The following is an 18,710-nucleotide window of genomic DNA, read 5'->3' as shown; positions in this document are numbered from 1 at the left end:
AGAAAAAGATTCTCAACTCCCAGTAATTATTTCATCTAATCTTTCTAAATAAGAGAAAGACGAACTTCTTAAGGTTCTCAAAAACCATAAGAAAGCCATCGCATGGAAGATCATGGATATCAAGGGCATCAGTCCTTCTTTTTGTACTAAAATTCTCATGGAGGAAGAATACAAACCCGTGGTCCAACATCAGAGACGTCTCAATCCCAACATGCAAGATGTGGTGAAGAAGGAAGTAATCAAACTGCTTGATGTCGGATTAATCTACCCGATCTCGGATTCACCTTGGGTTAGTCCCGTTCAAGTAGTACCCAAGAAGGGAGGAATGACGGTCTTAATGAACGAGAAGGACGAACTAATACCAGTGAGGACAATCACAGGCTAGCGAGTTTGCATTGATTACCGGAAGCTTAATGATGCCACAAGAAAAGATCATTTTCCACTTCCTTTCATAGATCAAATGCTCGAACGATTATCTGGAAAAAAGTTCTACTGTTTTCTTGATGGATTTTCCGGATACTTTCAGATTCCCATTGCTCCTGAGGATCGGGAGAAAACTACTTTTGCATGTCCATACGGAACCTTCGCTTACCGAAGAATGCCATTTGGATTATGTAATGCTCCTGCCACCTTCCAACGTTGCATGGTGGCCATCTTTCATGAAATGATCGAAAACTCTATGGAAGTCTTCATGGACGAATTCTCAGTCTTTGGAGACTCATTCGATCATTGTCTGAAGAACCTAGACAAAATGCTAGCTAGGTGTGAAGAAGTAAATCTAGTTCTCAACTGGGAAAAATGCCACTTTATGGTGAAGGAAGGCATTGTTCTAGGTCACAAGATTTCTCAAAACGGACTAGAAGTTGATAGGGCCAAAATAGAAACCATATCCAAACTTCCACCGCCAACTTCAGTCAAAGCCATTAGAAGTTTTCTAGGTCACGCAGGTTTCTACCGCCGCTTCATAAAAGACTTCTCAAAAATCTCAAGACCTATGACCAAACTTCTAGAGAAAGACGCACCATTCGTCTTCTCTGAGGAGTGTGTTGAGACATTCAATACACTAAAAGACAAACTCATCAACGCACCAATCATGACCACACCCGACTAGACCCTTCCATTCGAAATCATGTGCGATGCAAGTCACTTTGCAGTTGGAGCCGTACTCGGACAACGCAAAGAAAAACATTTTCACCCAATTTACTATGCAAGTAAAAATCTTAATGATGCACAGGAGAATTACACCACAACTGAAAAAGAGTTACTAGCAGTAGTATTTGCCTTTGAAAAATTTAGATTATACCTAGTTCTTTCCAAAACTATAGTTTCCACCGCTCATGCTGCAATACGGTACCTATTCAACAAACAAGATGACAAACCCAGACTCATCCGATGGATCCTACTACTCCAAGAATTTGATATCGAGGTTAAAAGGCAAGAAGGGAGCATAAAATGTAGCCGCATACCATCTTTCACGTTTAGAACGTCCAACTCCCGAAGAACTTCAAGAAAAAATTATCAACGATAATTTCCCACATGAGGTTCTCATGCACATTCAAGGAGTCATAGAAGAAAAGGCCGAAAGTCCTTGGTATGCCGACTTCGCAAATTACTTAGCTTGTAGGATCCTCAGAAAAGGACTTACCCATCAACAGCGGAAGAAATTCTTCTCCGATCTTAAGTTTTACTTCTGGGAAGATCCATACGTGTTTAGGATAGGTGCGGATCAAGTCATTCGTAGGTGCGTAGCAGGCAAGGAGGCCTTAGACATTCTCAAACATTGCCATGAAGGACCAACAGGCGGACACCACGGTACTGCCACCACGGTCAGGAACGTGTTTGATGCAGGATTTTTCTGGCCCACTATATACAAAGATACACATACTTTGATCCAAGCATGCGATGCTTGTCAAAGAGCCGGGAACATCTCATCAAAAAATGAGATGGCTCAAAAAGGCATTCAAATTTGTGAAATCTTTGATGTATGAGGGATAGATTTCATGGGGCCATTTCCTAACTCATTCGGAAATAAATACATCCTTGTAGCAGTCGACTACGTATCTAAATGGGTAGAAGCACAAGCTCTTCCCACCAACGATGCTCGAGTAGTTGTACGATATCTGAAAAAGTTATTCTCAAGATTCGGTACTCTGAAAGCCCTCATCAACGACAGAGGTACTCGCTTCTGTAACACCCTGATGAACAAGGTCTTAACACGGTATGGGGTTCACCACCGACTAGCAACACCATATCACCCTCAGACCAGTGGGCAGATAGAGGTCTCAAATCGAGGAATTAAGAGAATTTTGGAAAGAAGTGTGGGGATGAATCGCAAAAATTGGGCAGAAAAGTTAGATGACGCATTGTGGGCCCTTAGGACGGCCTACAAAACTCCCATATGAACGACACCCTTCAAGCTCGTTTACGGGAAGGCATGTCATCTACCAGTAGAGTTAAAACACTAAGCCTACTAGGCACTCAGAGCAGTGAATTTTGATCTAACGTCCGCCGGAGTAAACCGAGAAGATCAAATTTGTGAGCTCGAGGAACTGAGAACATTGGCCTATGAAAATTCCTAATCCTACAAGGAAAAGACTAAACGCATACACGACGCTCATTTAAAAGGAAACAAAAAATTTCAAGTTGGCAATCGTGTACTGTTATACAACGCTCGTTTACGTCTTTTCCCAGGAAAACTGAAATCCCGATGGACAGGTCCATATGTAGTTGAAACAGTTTTTGACTATGGAACCATCGAAATTTCAAATTCAAACAGCCAGAAATTCAAAGTAAATGGACATCGATTAAAACCATACATCGACGGTCCACTTAAAAAAGTTTTGGAGGTATTAACCCTCCAAACTTTTTAAATAAGAGATTAAGGAAACAAAGTCTGGCCAAGACCTTCACAAAACTAGGCCTTGTAAATAAATATCATCTAAAAAAATTTTGAAAAACCACGGGGGCGTGCTCTCAGACGCACGGCCCTGTGCCTAAAAATGCGGGCCGACATCTACGCTGCAAAATTCTCAGTCAGACTGGTTTGTAACAGAATTGTCAGAGTAAAAACACTGGGGCGTGCTTCCAAAAGCACGGTGCCGTGCTCGGTATCCTGTTTGGTTATAAAAGGCACCTTGTGTCATTACATTTCTTGCACAAACCAAAACCAAAACCAAAAACCCTCTGAAAATTCAGCATGCCAACTGAGATGAATGAAGCAATTCCCGTTTCCCGACATCCGAGAAACGATGCCCGTCATGTTTCCAAAACCGAGCTTCTCTTGAAACTTCAAGAACTCGTGAAAGAACTCACCGAAATGAATCTCCTTGCTGAGATGCGTCTTGTGCAACTCACCGAATCAGTGGAAAACATGAAAATGGAACTCCGAGACATCAACGAACAACTTCGTTTTCAAGTTCTCGGTTTCACGTATTTTCCACCACCAGGACCATTCGGAGGAGGAGAGCCTTTCGGGGAACTCTAGGAAACTTAATTTTATGCTTTTATGTGTAAACAAGTGCATTAAGCACAATGTGTTAGGACTTCAAGCTTAACCCGATTATTTTCTTTTTCTTAGGAAAACCGGGCTTATCCCGTAATTGTTCTAGGACCCTTATTTTAATGAAAAGTAATTTTTAGATGACCAATCTTCCAAATTATTACAATAAACGTCATTTTAAAAAATTTCGGATCTTGAATCGTGTTGAAAAATTAAAAGGAAATTCACTGTGACAAAAAGCACGGGCCGTGCTTTCCTAAGCACGAGGCCGTGGTCACCCCAGAATCTTCAGCATGATACGCGCTGACTCCGTACAATTCTCTGACTCAGAAACATTTATTCTTCTAGCAGCACGGGTCCGTGTTTCTTAAAGCACGGTGTCGTGTTCAACTTTCCAGTCTCTATATAATGCATGCATAAATTCACTATTCCATTCACACCAAACACAAATTACCCAAATGGAAGGAAAACGGGTTGAATGAAAGCCAGTGAAAAAGGGGAAACAACATGAATCCTCCTTCCTTGAGGAGCTAATCATGAGACTCCAATGCATCGTAAGAGATCAAGTTGAGAGCAATATGCAAACCGAGGCTCGAGTGGTCGAGTTGATTAACAAAGTCGACCTGCTTAGGTTCGAGAACTTCCATGTTGTGGATGGCCACCACAAAGATGTGACTTCCAAACTTAACTTTCTCAACCGAGAACTCGTCATGCTCAACAAAAAGCTTGACGAACTTTTGGAAGCCAAACGAGCACCACCACACATCCAGGACTTGTTCGGGGGTGGTGGCCGTTGAAGCTTGACGAACTTTATGTTTTAATGAAATCCAGGATTTTTAATTACCATGTTAAAATAACCAGAAAATAAAAACCCAGTAAAAACAAACCAAGCTCAACAAACAAAATAAACAAAACAATACTGTCTGCACTAAGCAGCACGGTACCGTGCTTCTAAAAGCATGGGGCCGTGTTTTTGGTGTCAGGGCAGTGACGAGTTTTAACTTGACAAAATAACTTTCTCCAACCACCAACCCTATTTTTCACTGTGTTCTGAACCAAGAAACCGCCGACCTTCAATTATTTTGCTAATTTCTTCATCTAATCTTTGATTCTAAACCTAAGGTATGTTAATTTAACAATTTCATTATTCAAATTCGTAATTCTAGGTTTAGATTAACCCTAAAATTGTTCAAATCGACCAAATCAGGTCAAAACCCGAAAAGGATATGGGTTATTATGCTTGATTATGATGAATAGATTGTTGAAAGTTTGATGGTTAGGGTTTAACTGAAAGAAACAATTCGGGTTTTGGGTATTAGCATAAATAACCGACACACCATTAAACCCAATTGATATAACCGGTTAGAAACGAGGGTTCGAGTCTGAGTAAGTTAGAAATCAATATAAAAAAAACACGAGTCGTGCCCAAAACAACACGAGTCGTGGTCAACCAAAAAGTTAAATATCAAAGGAACTAAACCAAAAGTAACAGCACGGGGCCGTGCTTCTGAAAGCACGCCGCCGTGCTTTGCTCTCTGTTTCAGCAAATTGAAAATCTTTCACGATTTTTGACTAATTTAAGTATAAATTGCAGATGGCCGAGTATGGGGAAGAGTTTCATGCATTCCTAGTCTTCAGAAACCGCAAGACTAAGGACCGATTGGCAAACGAAAGATTAACAGATATCCTTAAGCTCACATCCATGCATGCGAAGAAACCCTCAGACAAGTTAACCAATGGGACCGCTAACAAAACATTGTGACGGGACCTTGGAGACGGGTTTTTAGCCAAACGGGGGATTCAGTAACAGAACTTACAAAGGAATTCCTAGCCTCATTCAACATGAAAAAGAAAAGGTTTGACATGTGGGATACCAAGGCAATCGAGTTTCGATGTGGGGGTGTTTGGCATACAACTTCTGTCACTCAACTGGGAATTGATTTGGGTATTTACACGGCCGAAGAAACTGACACAGATATCTAGTTCGAGGCTAAAACAACCTTTACAGATGAGGGTGATGATGATGAAGGTGAAGCAGGTGCCATTAGGGAAGAAGCTTGGGAACAGTTGAGTTATGGAACAAGGTATAGACCGAGCGTTTCAAAAGGCACAGCACAGCGTGACCCGCTCATGAGGTACATACACTGTTTGCTGAGTCATACCGTCACAGCTCGAGGACAGAGCGAAGGGGTTGTCAACCTAAGGGATCTTTGGGCATTGTACTGCATGAAAAATGAAATACCATGCAATATCACTATGCTATTTTGCAAGCTATTCATGACAAATGCCACCGCCCGAGGAAATTCCCCGATCTTTGGTGGCCCCTGGATCTACAACCTCTACAGGGCCTATGGTGCAGACATAGAAGGAACTCCAAGCCCAAACTCGATAGCTCTCAACCTTGATTACTGTGAGAGCATGCAGATGGTTCAGCAAATCAGCCCGGGTGTGTGGAGATTTTGTGATAAGAACAACCAAGTTTGGGACCTAGAAGACCCGTCAGAGATGATGATACAGGATGTGCATGAGAGACGACAATCGCCGCCCAGACAACAACGCCGCCGAACTTACGGTCAGAGATGAGGCCCATCTTCATCAGGGGCCGGCCCCAGTTCACCACATGATAGCCGATACTCTTTGGAGGGTATATATGGACTTATCGATCAATTCTCAACTAACACTACCGCCTCATTTAACAGGATCAACGAGCAAATGGCTGCCTCCGATGCACAGCGAGCAGCCGAGTATGAAGCAACTAGGCGAGAGATTGAACGATTGGGCTATCGCATGGATAGGCAGTGGGGACCGTTTGACCCGGACACGGGCAACTGATGATTGGCGGCACAGGTAGGTTGGGCATGGGCACGGGCACGGGTTGGTAGTATTTCATGAACTTATTATGTGTGTTTTGAACAATTTACTTTTCATCGTACTTGTTTGTTTATGTTGGTTTGGATACTTTTATGGCCGTGGGTGCCAAAGACACTATATTAGGTACTAATTTAGCCCGATAGGGCAAAGGGATGGATGATTCCATACCCAATTTTCAGCATTTTATGCTTGGTTGTTTGTGGATGTTTGCAGTTTTATATTATACAGGTACAAAAACAGGAAAACAGACGAAAAACAGGGGACGCTCTGTCGAAATTTCGTTAACCCGTAGGGAACTAACTCTCCATTTTTACTCAATTAGAATTTTTATATTTGCATGAATCTTGTCACATTGAGGACAATGTGAGATTCAAGTGTGGGGAGGGGAATTACTTGACCAATTGTTTGTCCAACTAATTATAAAAATTCTCTAAAACAAATATTTTTGCAGCAGACAAAGATTATTCTAAACCTAAAAAGAAAAACCAAGAAATTTTTTTGCAAATAACCAATCATTACATAAAAGTGAAAAAGTACGAAGAAGTTTTGGAATATTGAGAATAAGTTTATGCAAAATATGGCGTTAATACCCAATTCCTCCATTACTGTGAGATAAACCTCATGCCATATAAATATTTTTTTCGAAAGCTTTGAGTGAGTCATATGTTTCGTGTGATTTAGAACTTGTCGCAATTATTCATTTTAAGACCGCACGAGGAGTTGTATAAAGAAGAATGTAATACATACACAATTCCATCAAACCCATTACAAAACCCAAAAACCCGATCACTTTATCCATTTTCACCGGTAAAATACAACACTGGTCTTTTACCGGCAGACCCTAAAGAACTGGAAATGCATTCTTTCGATTTCAATTTCCTTTGCTGCATACACTTCACAAAACCTAGGTTGCCTCCAGAACTTAGGGAGAGAATCTTTCTCTTTAGCAATGAGGTGAGGTAAAAGTGGCGCCAAGACGAACAAAGGCCACCATTATGTGGAATTTCCAAAAACGCAATGAAGAGAAGAGCGAAAAGATATGAACGATGCTTAGGTTGCGGAAACTAGTCCCATGAAGGAAGATGTAGAAAAAGTCAAACTCAGTCTCAGCATGAATATACCGAACTAATGAGGATGGGGGCTATTAGGCTCAAAGCCGAACGATCCATTAGAGTTGGAAGTTATATTCAGAACAGGATTGAGGAAGAACTAATCCACATCCTCGATAAAACTGGTCTTGACGATCTGACCTTAAAAGAGTCATTAGGTATATATATATATATATATATTTCTAGAAAAAAGGAGCTAACCATTTAAGACATCTCAAGACTCCCAACAAACAGTGGAAGTTGTATTTACCATTAACCCTTGAACCGCCACAAAATACCAATTCCTACTCACACTAAACCGAAACCCCTTTTTACCTTCTGATCTATGCAACCCTTCAAAAGGTGGAGATTTGAACTTGTTACAAGCTTATTTATCACAGGTTGCATTTTGGCTAAGAGTGTTCACATACATACATCACATGTATGATCAGATATAAAACTGAGTGTGAGTAAACATTGTGAGAACGTGACGTTTTGCATAAACGGAAGCTCATAAAAACAAAAGTTCTCTCTCTTTTATGACTAACATAAAGATTGGTTATTTTGTTTCGTCTTCTTGGAGCTCACTTAAAGGATAGCTATAATCTAAATTTGCTGTTTTTAGAGGATGTTTATAAAAAGATTGCTTGAGGACAAGCAATGTTCAAGTGTGGGGATGTTTGATGTACATAGAAATATACGTCTTTTCGGCATCAAATAATCTCTAAAAACTGCAATTTTTATCTAATAACATTGAATAAAAGGCTACTTATCATAATAAAACATAATTTCAGGTGAAACCAAACCCCAAACGAAAAAACAAGCAAAAAGACGTAGAAAACAGAAGAAAACACAAGAAAACAAAGAAACACGCCCCCATGCCTCAAGAAACACGCCCCCATGCTTCTGACACAAGAAAAGACAAAAATCTGGAAGCAGAAGCACGGAGCCGTGCCCAACATGCACGAGGCCGTGGACGAGAATGCAGAAAAGACAAAGAAGAATTGAGCACATGTCATTAAAAACCACGGGGGCGTGCCTACCAACCACGGGGCCGTTGCCACCTCACACAAAAGACAAAACAAATCTGGCACATGTCATAAAAATGCACGGGGGCGTGCTCGCCTCACCAAGCACGGGGCCGTGCCTCACCATCCAGATTGCCTATAAATAGTGGCTCATGTTGCACTCATTTGGGGTGTCTTGAAAAGAATTCTCTCCGGTTTTCACTTATAAAAACACACACTAACACTCACTTTGAAGATCTAGTGAAGAGTTTGAAGGTTTGGAGGTCATAACCACTAATCATCATCATCAACCATCATTACCATCATTAAGAAGAAAGATTCATCTACATTTGGTTAGATTGTTCCAAGTTTAATCTTGTATTTGTTATTTCCAATCATCTTAATGTTTATCACTATGCTCTTTATGAGCTAAACTCCTTTTACCATCTAAAATCTATGAAGAAGCTTTGTTTTACTTGATAATTAATCAAGACATGTGATGTAGTCTAGTAAAGTACATGGTTATGTTACAATTATCTTTTGATGAGAAATGTTTCACCATCTTAAATTACTAATTCAAAGTTGGTGGTTGTCAATTTCATTGGCAATCGTTCATGATCGATTCATGTTCTTGAAAGATAGAAATACTTTGATACATTATCGAAACATGGATCCTTATATTGTACTTAGAAATGATGAGATATAAGTTATGGTGTATTTTTCTAAACCTTGGTAATCCGAAAATGGCTTTTCTTAGGATATCAAATTAGTTAAAGAAACCATATATTAACGGAATGTGTAATTATAACCTACTTAAATCAACCAAGGGGAGGTTGTGTGATGAACAACCACCCGAAGTTGTTAGAATTGGTATTTGAGAAATCGAAGTCAATCCTAATCTTTCTACTTTACGAAACTACTTGCCAACTTAAATTGACATCATTGAGATGACATGACATTAGGAAATGGTGGACTTTAAAATGCGCATGTTATCTTCTTAGTGCTAAAGATGCTCACTTACGGTTTAAGAAGCTATCTATCATATATTGTTATGGCAAGTTTATCACATGTTTGAATATTAATTATCAATGCTAAAATGGAGTAGATTCTTGATCTTAGATGGTAACCTTCGCATAATTGAACAACTCGTTTAGAATCTCTCGTCTTGGTCACCTATATATTATATATAAGTATTTATATTTTATAAAAAGTTCGAAAAGTTTACCCCAAAAAAGATTAAAACCTCCGATTAAAGTAAAACAACGATTTATTATTAGAAACATTTGTGTCCACGGATCGATACTTGGTTCTTACCAATACTATTCTACATATACGATAGGTAAACTGGCCTATTTTGTGTGTGTTTAGTCTTTGTAGAAATCACTTTTATAAATTTAAAACACGATCTTGTGCAAAAGCTAGATATCCAACCCATCATATTTTAAGACGCAAGCGCACGCACATCAGGTTCCCTACTAGGGATGCTTTTAAAGATGCTGTTAGGAAATATGCTGTGACAAATGGTAGAAATTTAGCCATTAGTGACAGTAACAAGAATAGAGGTGGGAGATTACGTATCAAGTGTGTGGCAGGGTGTCCTTTTAATTTGTATTGTTCATTTCATAAGGGCAAAAGTTGCTATATTGTTAAAGGAGTAAAAGGCAAGCACAACTGCCAAAGAAACATGATAAGGAATAGGCAATTGACATCTACCTTCATTGCTAATGAGTTTATGCCTATGTTCAAGGCAAAACCTAATTGGCCTGCTGCAGACATTCAAATAGCTGTTAGAGAAAAGTATAAAGTGATCATTAATAAATGGATGGCTTATAATGCTAAAAGGAGTGCTTATAAGAAGCTTCATGCGTCAATGAGGGACCATTATAGTAAACTTGGATCACATATAGCAGCTTTAAAGAATACAAACCCAAGTTCAACATTTGAACTCCTAACTGCCCCACCAGGGTTCCTTAGGGAGGATTCAGATTCATCTTCATCATTGGAGACTTTTTTCAGGTACAATCTCATTTTCATTAGAGTTTATTAAGTTCATCTTGGTCATTAGGGTTTATTTTCAGGTTGTTTGTGTGTTTTGATGGTTTGAAGAAGGGATTCCTAGCAGGTTGTAGGAAGGTGTTATGCCTAGATAGGTGTTTCCTTAAAACCTTTCTAGGACGTATTTTACTAGCTGCTGTAGGTAGGGATGCAAATAACCAAATGTAGGTAAGGAATAGTTTTTCGGTTTGAACGTATATAACTAACCTTTCATCAGCTCCAAGCAGAGATGCCATCTCGTTTACTACTCCATCACTATTTAAATGTTTTACCCGACCATCACTAGGTATTAAGCAATATAAGAACAAATGCTCCTTCTTTTCATATGAACCATAATCCATTGCATAACCTAGTATCTCAAAATACGAAAGCTTATCAACCTCTAACCCTAATAATGTTGTTCCCCCCCCCCCCCCAACATACCTTAATTTAGGAGGATTGGCATCAAATTTCCCACCAGTCTTGAAGTCGATATTAATATTATCACCCATTGTTTCAATCGTCTGGCCCTAATGATGTTCAATCGTCAAGCAATTAGGGTTCGTTCTTCGTCTACAGAGTATTAGGGTTGTTGAGATAGAATTAGGGATTGTATTGAGTTAGGGATTTATATTGAGTTAGGGATTTGTATTGATTTACAGATTGTATAAAGTGAGAGACGCCACGTAATGTTACACATATACGTTATACACAGTTAGCCGGCCACGTAGACGTCCACATAATCTAATTTTTGACAGCTCGGATGGCCACGTTAGCAAAAGACTAACGGAGTTAACATCCGTTAGTCGCGGCTCGTTTAAAACAAATGCATATGTAGTAGTACTGCCAGCATGCAAGTGTAAAGTTGGGATGGATATTTACCAATAGGCAATAGTTTGGATTATTTAAAACCAATTTTCCTAAAAATAAATATACATCTATTTTATAAACATGAAACAAATTTCAATTAGGCTTTGGGTTATTATAACTTATATTTATATGTAACCTTAAACAAGCAGTACTTGAGTAGGCACGTTTGATCAAATAGATCACGTCACTAAGCTGTTTAGGTAAACATATCGATCTGCTAGCCCATTATGCCCCATTTCACAACACGATTACTCCATGTTAACCCGTTCGATACGTTTTTATTAATTGGTTAAACATAATCATGGTATCTGTAAGCTTGTAACCAATTACACGATTTTAAGTGTTTGCGAGCAATAACTATATTTGATATTAAAATTATTATATATTAAAACCAACATTTCATACACTCATATTAAACACTATTCATCAATTATCCAATATAACTTGCAAGATATACAAGTAGGTTATGCAGTGTTTTTACATGGTCATTTTTGCAACATGTTTGTTGATATCCTTTTTTTTTACCTTTGTCTTATCCGACAAAAGTTTTTGCACTTTTCGACTCCACTGTTCCGATCGTTCTGCATGCAACACAGTTCCGATGGTTTTTTTAACGACTTGACTACCGGTCAACCGCCGTGAGTTTGTTTGCGATGACGATGGTGGTGGCTATTTACAGCTTTGTACAAAGTCCCGACTTTTTACCAAGCCGTAAATCAAATACTAAATTACTTTATTTGAATGAGTAGTTTGTCGTATGCGGCTACTTTATACCGAATAAATGGAAACTAATGTTTAGTTGCTCAATTTTGTCATAATTATATGTTATTTAGGAAATTGATGAGAAATTGTAGTTGGTTAGTGACGGGGATTAGTGTTCTACTGCTACAAAGGTATATTACAAATAAGTTTTTTTTTACTCAACTACGTTTCTTTGAATACATTATTAGGTGAGGGTTTCGTTTGTTAGAAAATGTTGATGTAAAACGTGTAAGAATCTTAACGAGTTGTTTGTTAACATGATGTTTAGAGCTTCAATGAGGTATTTAAAGCCTTGTGTTACTTTCGTTAATCTAAAAGAACGTCTTTATCCTTTTAACATGAGGGTGTTAACGTTTCAGCATTGGTTATTTTCTCCCGAGTTTACGTCGTCAAAGCGTGTAATTAAAAAAAAAAAAAAAAAAAAACACTATATCTCCGGTTAATACAATACATATAGGGAGTGGTTTTAGGCTTTGGACTCCAGTCATTCATTTTCTTTTCTAGGGTTTCAAATCAAATCTTCAAGTATACTCTAACTCTACTCCCTGTATACATCAATGTATAGTGGTTCGAGTGACGGTGAAGGCCACGATGCATCATCTCGGAAGATTCCGCTGGCGTCTTCAATGCTGTGGGTCCGTAATCTTCGCCGCTTCATCGGATCCGGTGCCGGTCTTGGCTCAGAAGCTCTTATGGGTATTATTATTATTATTATTATTATTATTATTATTATTATTATTATTATTATTATTATTACAAATTCAACTTGTTTTTTTTTTCAAATTGTGGTGTGTGTTTTGTAATTAGGGTTTCTGTGTTTTGCACTGAGTAAATAATTATATGAATTGATGAATGTTTTAGGTTTAAGACTGATGAGTTTAATGATTAATGTGGTTCTTAGTAATATCTAGGTCTCAGATTGGAGGAAAAATGTAAACTTGAGGTCATTTTCATCTTAAGATTGGCTAGACTTTATTATTATTATTATTAATTTTTTTTTGTAATAATGGATTTTTGCAAGCTTGAGTCTAGTTAGAGGAAAAGTTTGAACTAGTGAGTGAAATGTGAATGTTCAGCATTTAATGTCAGGGCAGTTTGATAAAGCATGTTTAGATATTTTGGTGAAATTTGCTTGTGTTATCCTCATGACTAGGGGTTGATCCTTTTTTTAGAAAGTAATTATTAAATTTTTGAATTTTGGAATTGTTAAAAGAAGAGTTTCTAAGACTTAATACACATCTTGTAAGACTCAAGTGTGTTTACGAGAGGTTGAGAAACGGTTGATGAAAACTAAAAGGTTTTAGGTTGTAAAAGGAGAACATTCTTAGTTTTTTTTAGGACAATAGTTCTCTGTTAAATGTTGTACATTTTGCATTATACATTTGTGAGATATAGTCGAAATCCAACTGTACAAATGAGTTGAAGTTTCTGTTTTCAGTTTTATTCAACTTTTATCATTTGTGAGCTTGAGCCGGTGCTAAAATTTGGTCAAAACCGAGTCTTGGTTTGGGTTTTAGTTTGTAAGTACATGAATATACAATTAGATAAAGATTTAAAGGTAAATACAAGGAAGTACAAACAGTAGGAATTTTGTAACACTTCTTGGATCATATTAAGCTTTCTTTTACGGAGGCTATCCAAATCTTCTATATGGTTTCATAATAATTTTAAGGCCTTCCTACTACTTTATATAAGTTATTAAAAGCCCTCGCTTCTTGCGCCTAGGCCCATTTTTCAGGCGAGGCTCAATAAATGCGCTTTTAGTTTCTAGGCGAGCGCTTCAGCATTGTCTATGCCAAAAACATGAGAAGATAAAAGCCGAGCAAAAGAAACTCAAGGAGTGCTATTAAAACTTAGATCTAGGAGATGTCAAAGGCATTATATTGATACATTTTGTTATTCAAGTTCTAGAAGTACATTTGAATCTTGAATATATTAGAACTTTTGGTACTAATTAGATTATATTAAATGTTATATAATAGTTTTTGTTTATTTTATTTGAAGAATACTATTATTTTTCATATTCATTATATATTTTAAATTTTTTATTCAAGTGCGCTTCTTTTCTTCAGGCCCTCGTTTTTTTGCGCCTAGGCCCTAGGCGAGGCCTATGCGCCTAGCGCATTTGATAACTATGATAAGTTCTACCTTCCTCTTGTATCTTTTTAAACGGTTTACAAACGTCATGCTCTTTTGTTACAGCTTCCCATTGACAATTGTAGTTGAATCTACTGCAAGCCATTTGGTCTGCAGATTAGCATTTTCAAGTTAGAGTTTTATAATGCTCTCAAAAATGGTCTTAAAATGTCATGATTATATTGTGGATATTTCTTTCGTAGCTATGTAACTTGTATGTTCATACCTTGTTTTGCAGAGCTAGAAACAAAAAGAATCTTGCTTGATATTTTTAAAGAAAAGCAACAAAAGAGTGCCGAAGCTGGCACAATCCCAAGTTTCTATAAGAAGGTTTTGATAATTACTGTATTGTTTTTATTGAATATGTAATTTTATTGTATTCAGTTATAGAAATTATTGACTTCACAATATGACTTATTTTAGTACTTCATCCGTCCACAGAATATAGACATTTGACTTGACATAGTTTAACACAGATAATTCACTATTTACCAACTAGAATATAATTCACTTGTAGTTTCTAACCATCCTATGTATTTTTGTCTTATCAGAAACCTGAGGATGGTTCTATCAGCCACAGAGTCCAAAGGTTGGCAAAATATCGTTTTCTGAAGGTGCATATTTCTACTTTTCTGCAATTCATTGTGTGTTACTGTCAAGTTATGTTTTTTTCCTGTTCAAATAGGGTGTATTTGGTTGGAGGGGTTTGAAGTGAACTAATGGATATGAAAGTCACCCATAAAGTGTTTTTCTTTTATGCATTTATAAATACAGTTATTATTAAACCTTCAATCTCAACCTATTAAACAGACAAATTTTTTAAAACAATCATATCTTGTTGGAAGTAAAGAAGGGGAGCATTTAAAGTTGAAGTGTTGCCTAAAATGGCCTTCCTATACCAAGACAAAAGTCTTGAATTTTCCTGCTTGTGTACATGAGTCACGTTCACATGCCTCTGGATTATGAGATACATATGACCAGAAACACTTGATTTAGTATAATAATGCAACTATTTTTATCCAAGGAACACATTAGTTGATTTAGTATAAAAATACAATTATTTTTATCCAAGGAACACATTAGTTACGTGAAATGAAACTTAACTTACATAACCTAATTATCCCAAATTTGGTGTAACACTACAACTTCGTAAGTTCAAATTCCCAGCTTTTCTTCAATTAGCAAACTTTTGTTATGTACCCTAATCACATTATTTCTAGTTATTATCACTACCTTTTGTTATTGGTATTTTACTACTATTATTAGTATTTTTGCTTTTGCTCTCATCTCCCTAGACCCTACTAAATGAATGGGATTTCACCGGGTACATTTGTTTGTTTGTTTGTTTGTTTGTCCTCCTCTTTTCAAACTTGTAGTCTATACCCATTTACAAATCAAAGCTACCTGATTAGCTCTGCTATCATTGTAGTGTTTTAGAGATAAGTACTTAAAGTTGTGGTATGTTGATGCAGAAGCAATCTGATCTTTTACTGAACGCTGATGATCTGGATGCTATGTGGGTTTGCTTGAGAGAAAATTGTGTTATTGATGATGCCACCGGTGCAGAGAAAGTATCCACCTCATCAAAATGTCACATATAGAGTCTTCCTCTTTTGTGTTTTTGGATCTAATATCACTTTTCATGCAAATAATGAATGATTAGTGTGCATTTTTTGTGTCACATTATATTTAGTTTTGCACTTGGGCCTACTTTTATGTACATTGATCATACTATTTTTTGTAATGATCCTGGCTAATACAGTTCAGATTTACTTGATTGATTTAATTTCTTTATAATATCGTTTCATCATCCAATGGTGATGCTGATATCTTTCTTTCTATTAACCATCTATAGATGAACTATGAAGACTTTTGTCACATTGCCTCTGTTTGTACCGAGCAAATTGGCCCAAAATGCAGGCGTTTTTTTAGCCCTTCAAATTTTATGAAATTTGAAAAGGATGAATCAGGAAGAATTGCTATTTTGCCTTTCTATCTCTATGTAATGCGCACGGTGAGTTTTAATCTACTCTATTCTTTTGATATTTTAGCATTTTCTTCGCATGGCATTTATATTAATATTTTATTATATAGATCTTTATTAGCTAGGGGTTTCTTTAGTTTTACAAACCCAAATATTTTGTTTTTTTTGGTTCAGGTTTCACTTACTCAGGCCAGAATTGATATGAGTGAGCTTGATGAGGATTCTGATGGTTTCCTTCACCCTAATGTATGTATCTCGTTATCTTAATCTTCAGTTTGTACAAATTGATTTGATTTGTTCAGATCAAACTTTTTGTTTTATTATTTTTGTTATTATTATTATCATTATTTACTTTCTGTAATCTGATGTTATAGGAAATGGAAGCTTATATTCGTGGTCTAATTCCTAATTTGGCTCAACTACGTGATATGCCTGGACCTTTTGTTACAATGTATTGCAAGATAGCTGCACGCAAGTTCTTCTTCTTTTGTGATCCCAATAGACGAGGTTTGTTTTAATCTTATTTCGTTCCCTTAAATTCAGTGTTCTTCGTTTCCAACAATCATGAATACCAGCTGTTTTCAGCTTCTTTTTTGGCTTTCTGTGGAATTCTCATTTGGAAGCCTTTAGATATCTTCAAATTGAAGAATGCTGTCTATCTAGGGGTTTCTATTTTTCTTATTAATAAATTATTTTGCAGGAAAGGCATGCATAAAGAAAGTGCTGCTTAGTAACTGTCTTCAAGAACTTATGGAACTGCACCAGGTAATATGCCAGTTGTACGCCTCTGTTGGCATTTTCTAGTTTCTACTTTCTACATTAAATCGTCATTTCTCCAATGATTTAGTTTATGGTTTTCCTTACTGCTTGGGCTTTTGCATCATTAATCATAATAATAGGAAAGCGAGGAAGAAGTTACTGATACTGAACAGGCTGAAAACTGGTTTTCACTGACATCTGCACAGCGTATATGTGGTGAGCCTATTTTTTTAATATTTAATTCTTATATGACAACTATTTTTTTTAACTTAAGTTGCATTAATAATGAGTGAAAACTAAGCTGTAGACTTTGACCTTGGCTATTCATATTCATGTGCAGATATGTTCCTTGCACTCGATAAAGACTCAAGTGGTTCACTTAGCAAGCAGGAACTTAGAGAATATGCAGATGGTACACTCACAGATATCTTTATCGAGAGGGGTAAGTAAACTGTTAACATCTTTCACATTTATTTGGAAGGAAATATCTTTTTCACTTAAATAATATATATTTTATTTTAATGTTAACAGCTTTTGATGAGCATGTGCGACGTGGTAAAATTGGGAGTGGGAATGCCCGGGAGATGGATTTTGAGAGTTTTCTTGACTTTGTTCTAGCCCTAGAGAATAAAGATACTCCTGAGGGTATAACTTATTTATTCAGATGTCTGGATCTTCATGGAAGGGGATTCCTTACAACAGCTGATATTCACACACTTTTCAGGTAAATGTTTATCTGTCTAGAATTTAATTGGAAGTTAAGAAGGGGAGCATTTAAAGTTTAAATGTTGCCTGATATGCCCTTCCTATATCAAATAGAAAGTCTCGACTTTTCCTGCTTGTTGTGCACGAGTCACGTTCACAAGCCTCCAGATTACGAGATACATAATAAAAAATCTTGTTTTAATCTTTTAAATAACTATTATGTGTAGTCAATGACTCAATGCTAAAAACTAGTGTGCGCATTGGAGTTCAAAAAGATTATCTTATTACTCAAAAAGATAATTCTTGTTTTTGTAAGCATAAAGCAAATCAATTTTGCACTTGTTTGAAGGCGTTTGCTTTTTGCAAGACTTACAATTGTGATGTTTTGTTTGCATACAATTCAGAGACGTGCACCAGAAATGGATCGAGGGTGGAAATTATGAACTTTGCATAGAGGATGTTAGGGATGAAATCTGGGATATGGTGAAGCCAGCTGATCCTTTAAGGATCACACTTTCAGATTTGTTATCCTGCAAACAAGGCGGGACCGTTGCGAGTATGCTTATAGACGTTCGCGGTTTCTGGGCCCACGACAACAGAGAAAACCTTCTGCAAGAGGAGGAAGAGCCTGAAGAAGAATAGCCATTTTGGTTTGGTGCTTAATAATGTGACAATTACAGTATACATATTAACATCTTTTTGAGAACCATGTGTGTATCTTATGTAAAAATTAATGATAACTTGTAGTGCTTGCTTTACAAAACTAATTTGTTTCAGTATTATTGAGTGCTAAAATGCTATATTGCATTGATGAGTTCAGATTCTTGATGGCTTTTGTTGCCAAACAAAAAGTTAGATATCTTGCTTGTGTTATTATTTTGTTCTTCCACATTTCATGACTTGATAGTAGACGTGCACAAAATCGGGTATTTAAAAAACCTGGAACCGAGTAGGAACCGGAACCGGGTATGGTCAACAAAAGTCAAACCAGGTTC

General features: G+C 37.1%; 1 protein-coding gene and 2 non-coding genes across 3 annotated transcripts; all 3 read left to right on the top strand.

The window, feature by feature from the left end:
• The first annotated feature begins 12,686 nt into the window (after nt 1-12,686).
• LOC143626243 (putative serine/threonine-protein phosphatase 2A regulatory subunit B'' subunit TON2) lies at nt 12,687-18,522 on the top strand. Its single transcript, XM_077096393.1, has 12 exons — nt 12,687-12,827; nt 14,506-14,597; nt 14,819-14,881; nt 15,740-15,838; nt 16,123-16,281; nt 16,426-16,497; nt 16,626-16,758; nt 16,952-17,016; nt 17,151-17,226; nt 17,351-17,452; nt 17,542-17,734; nt 18,120-18,522. The coding sequence occupies exons 1-12, from the start codon at nt 12,689-12,691 to the stop codon at nt 18,355-18,357; spliced, it is 1,431 nt and encodes a 476-aa protein (XP_076952508.1). The 5' UTR covers nt 12,687-12,688; the 3' UTR covers nt 18,358-18,522.
• On the top strand, nt 15,120-15,242 carry LOC143626250 (small nucleolar RNA snoR104). The gene has a single exon (XR_013152402.1). It is a non-coding gene; the product is annotated as a small nucleolar RNA snoR104 (small nucleolar RNA).
• On the top strand, nt 17,776-17,899 carry LOC143626249 (small nucleolar RNA snoR104). Its single transcript, XR_013152401.1, has one exon. It is a non-coding gene; the product is annotated as a small nucleolar RNA snoR104 (small nucleolar RNA).
• Nucleotides 18,523-18,710: the final 188 nt, after the last annotated feature.

This window comes from Bidens hawaiensis, unplaced genomic scaffold (assembly GCF_021521415.1).
Source record: "Bidens hawaiensis isolate Kalapana, Puna unplaced genomic scaffold, B.hawaiensis_p1.1 tig00004283_1, whole genome shotgun sequence".
NCBI classification, from domain to species: domain Eukaryota; kingdom Viridiplantae; phylum Streptophyta; class Magnoliopsida; order Asterales; family Asteraceae; genus Bidens; species Bidens hawaiensis.
The sequence above is the reverse complement of the archived record's forward strand: the minus strand, read 5'-3'. Positions and strand labels throughout refer to the sequence as shown.

Coding starts and splice junctions, on each gene's coding strand:
- LOC143626243 (XM_077096393.1), top strand. CDS start 12,689: ATGTATAGTGGTTCGAGTGACGGTGAAGGCCACGATGCATCATCTCGG. Junction 16,498..16,625: donor ATGGTTTCCTTCACCCTAAT/GTATGTATCTCG, acceptor CTGATGTTATAG/GAAATGGAAGCTTATATTCG. Junction 17,017..17,150: donor AACTTATGGAACTGCACCAG/GTAATATGCCAG, acceptor TCATAATAATAG/GAAAGCGAGGAAGAAGTTAC.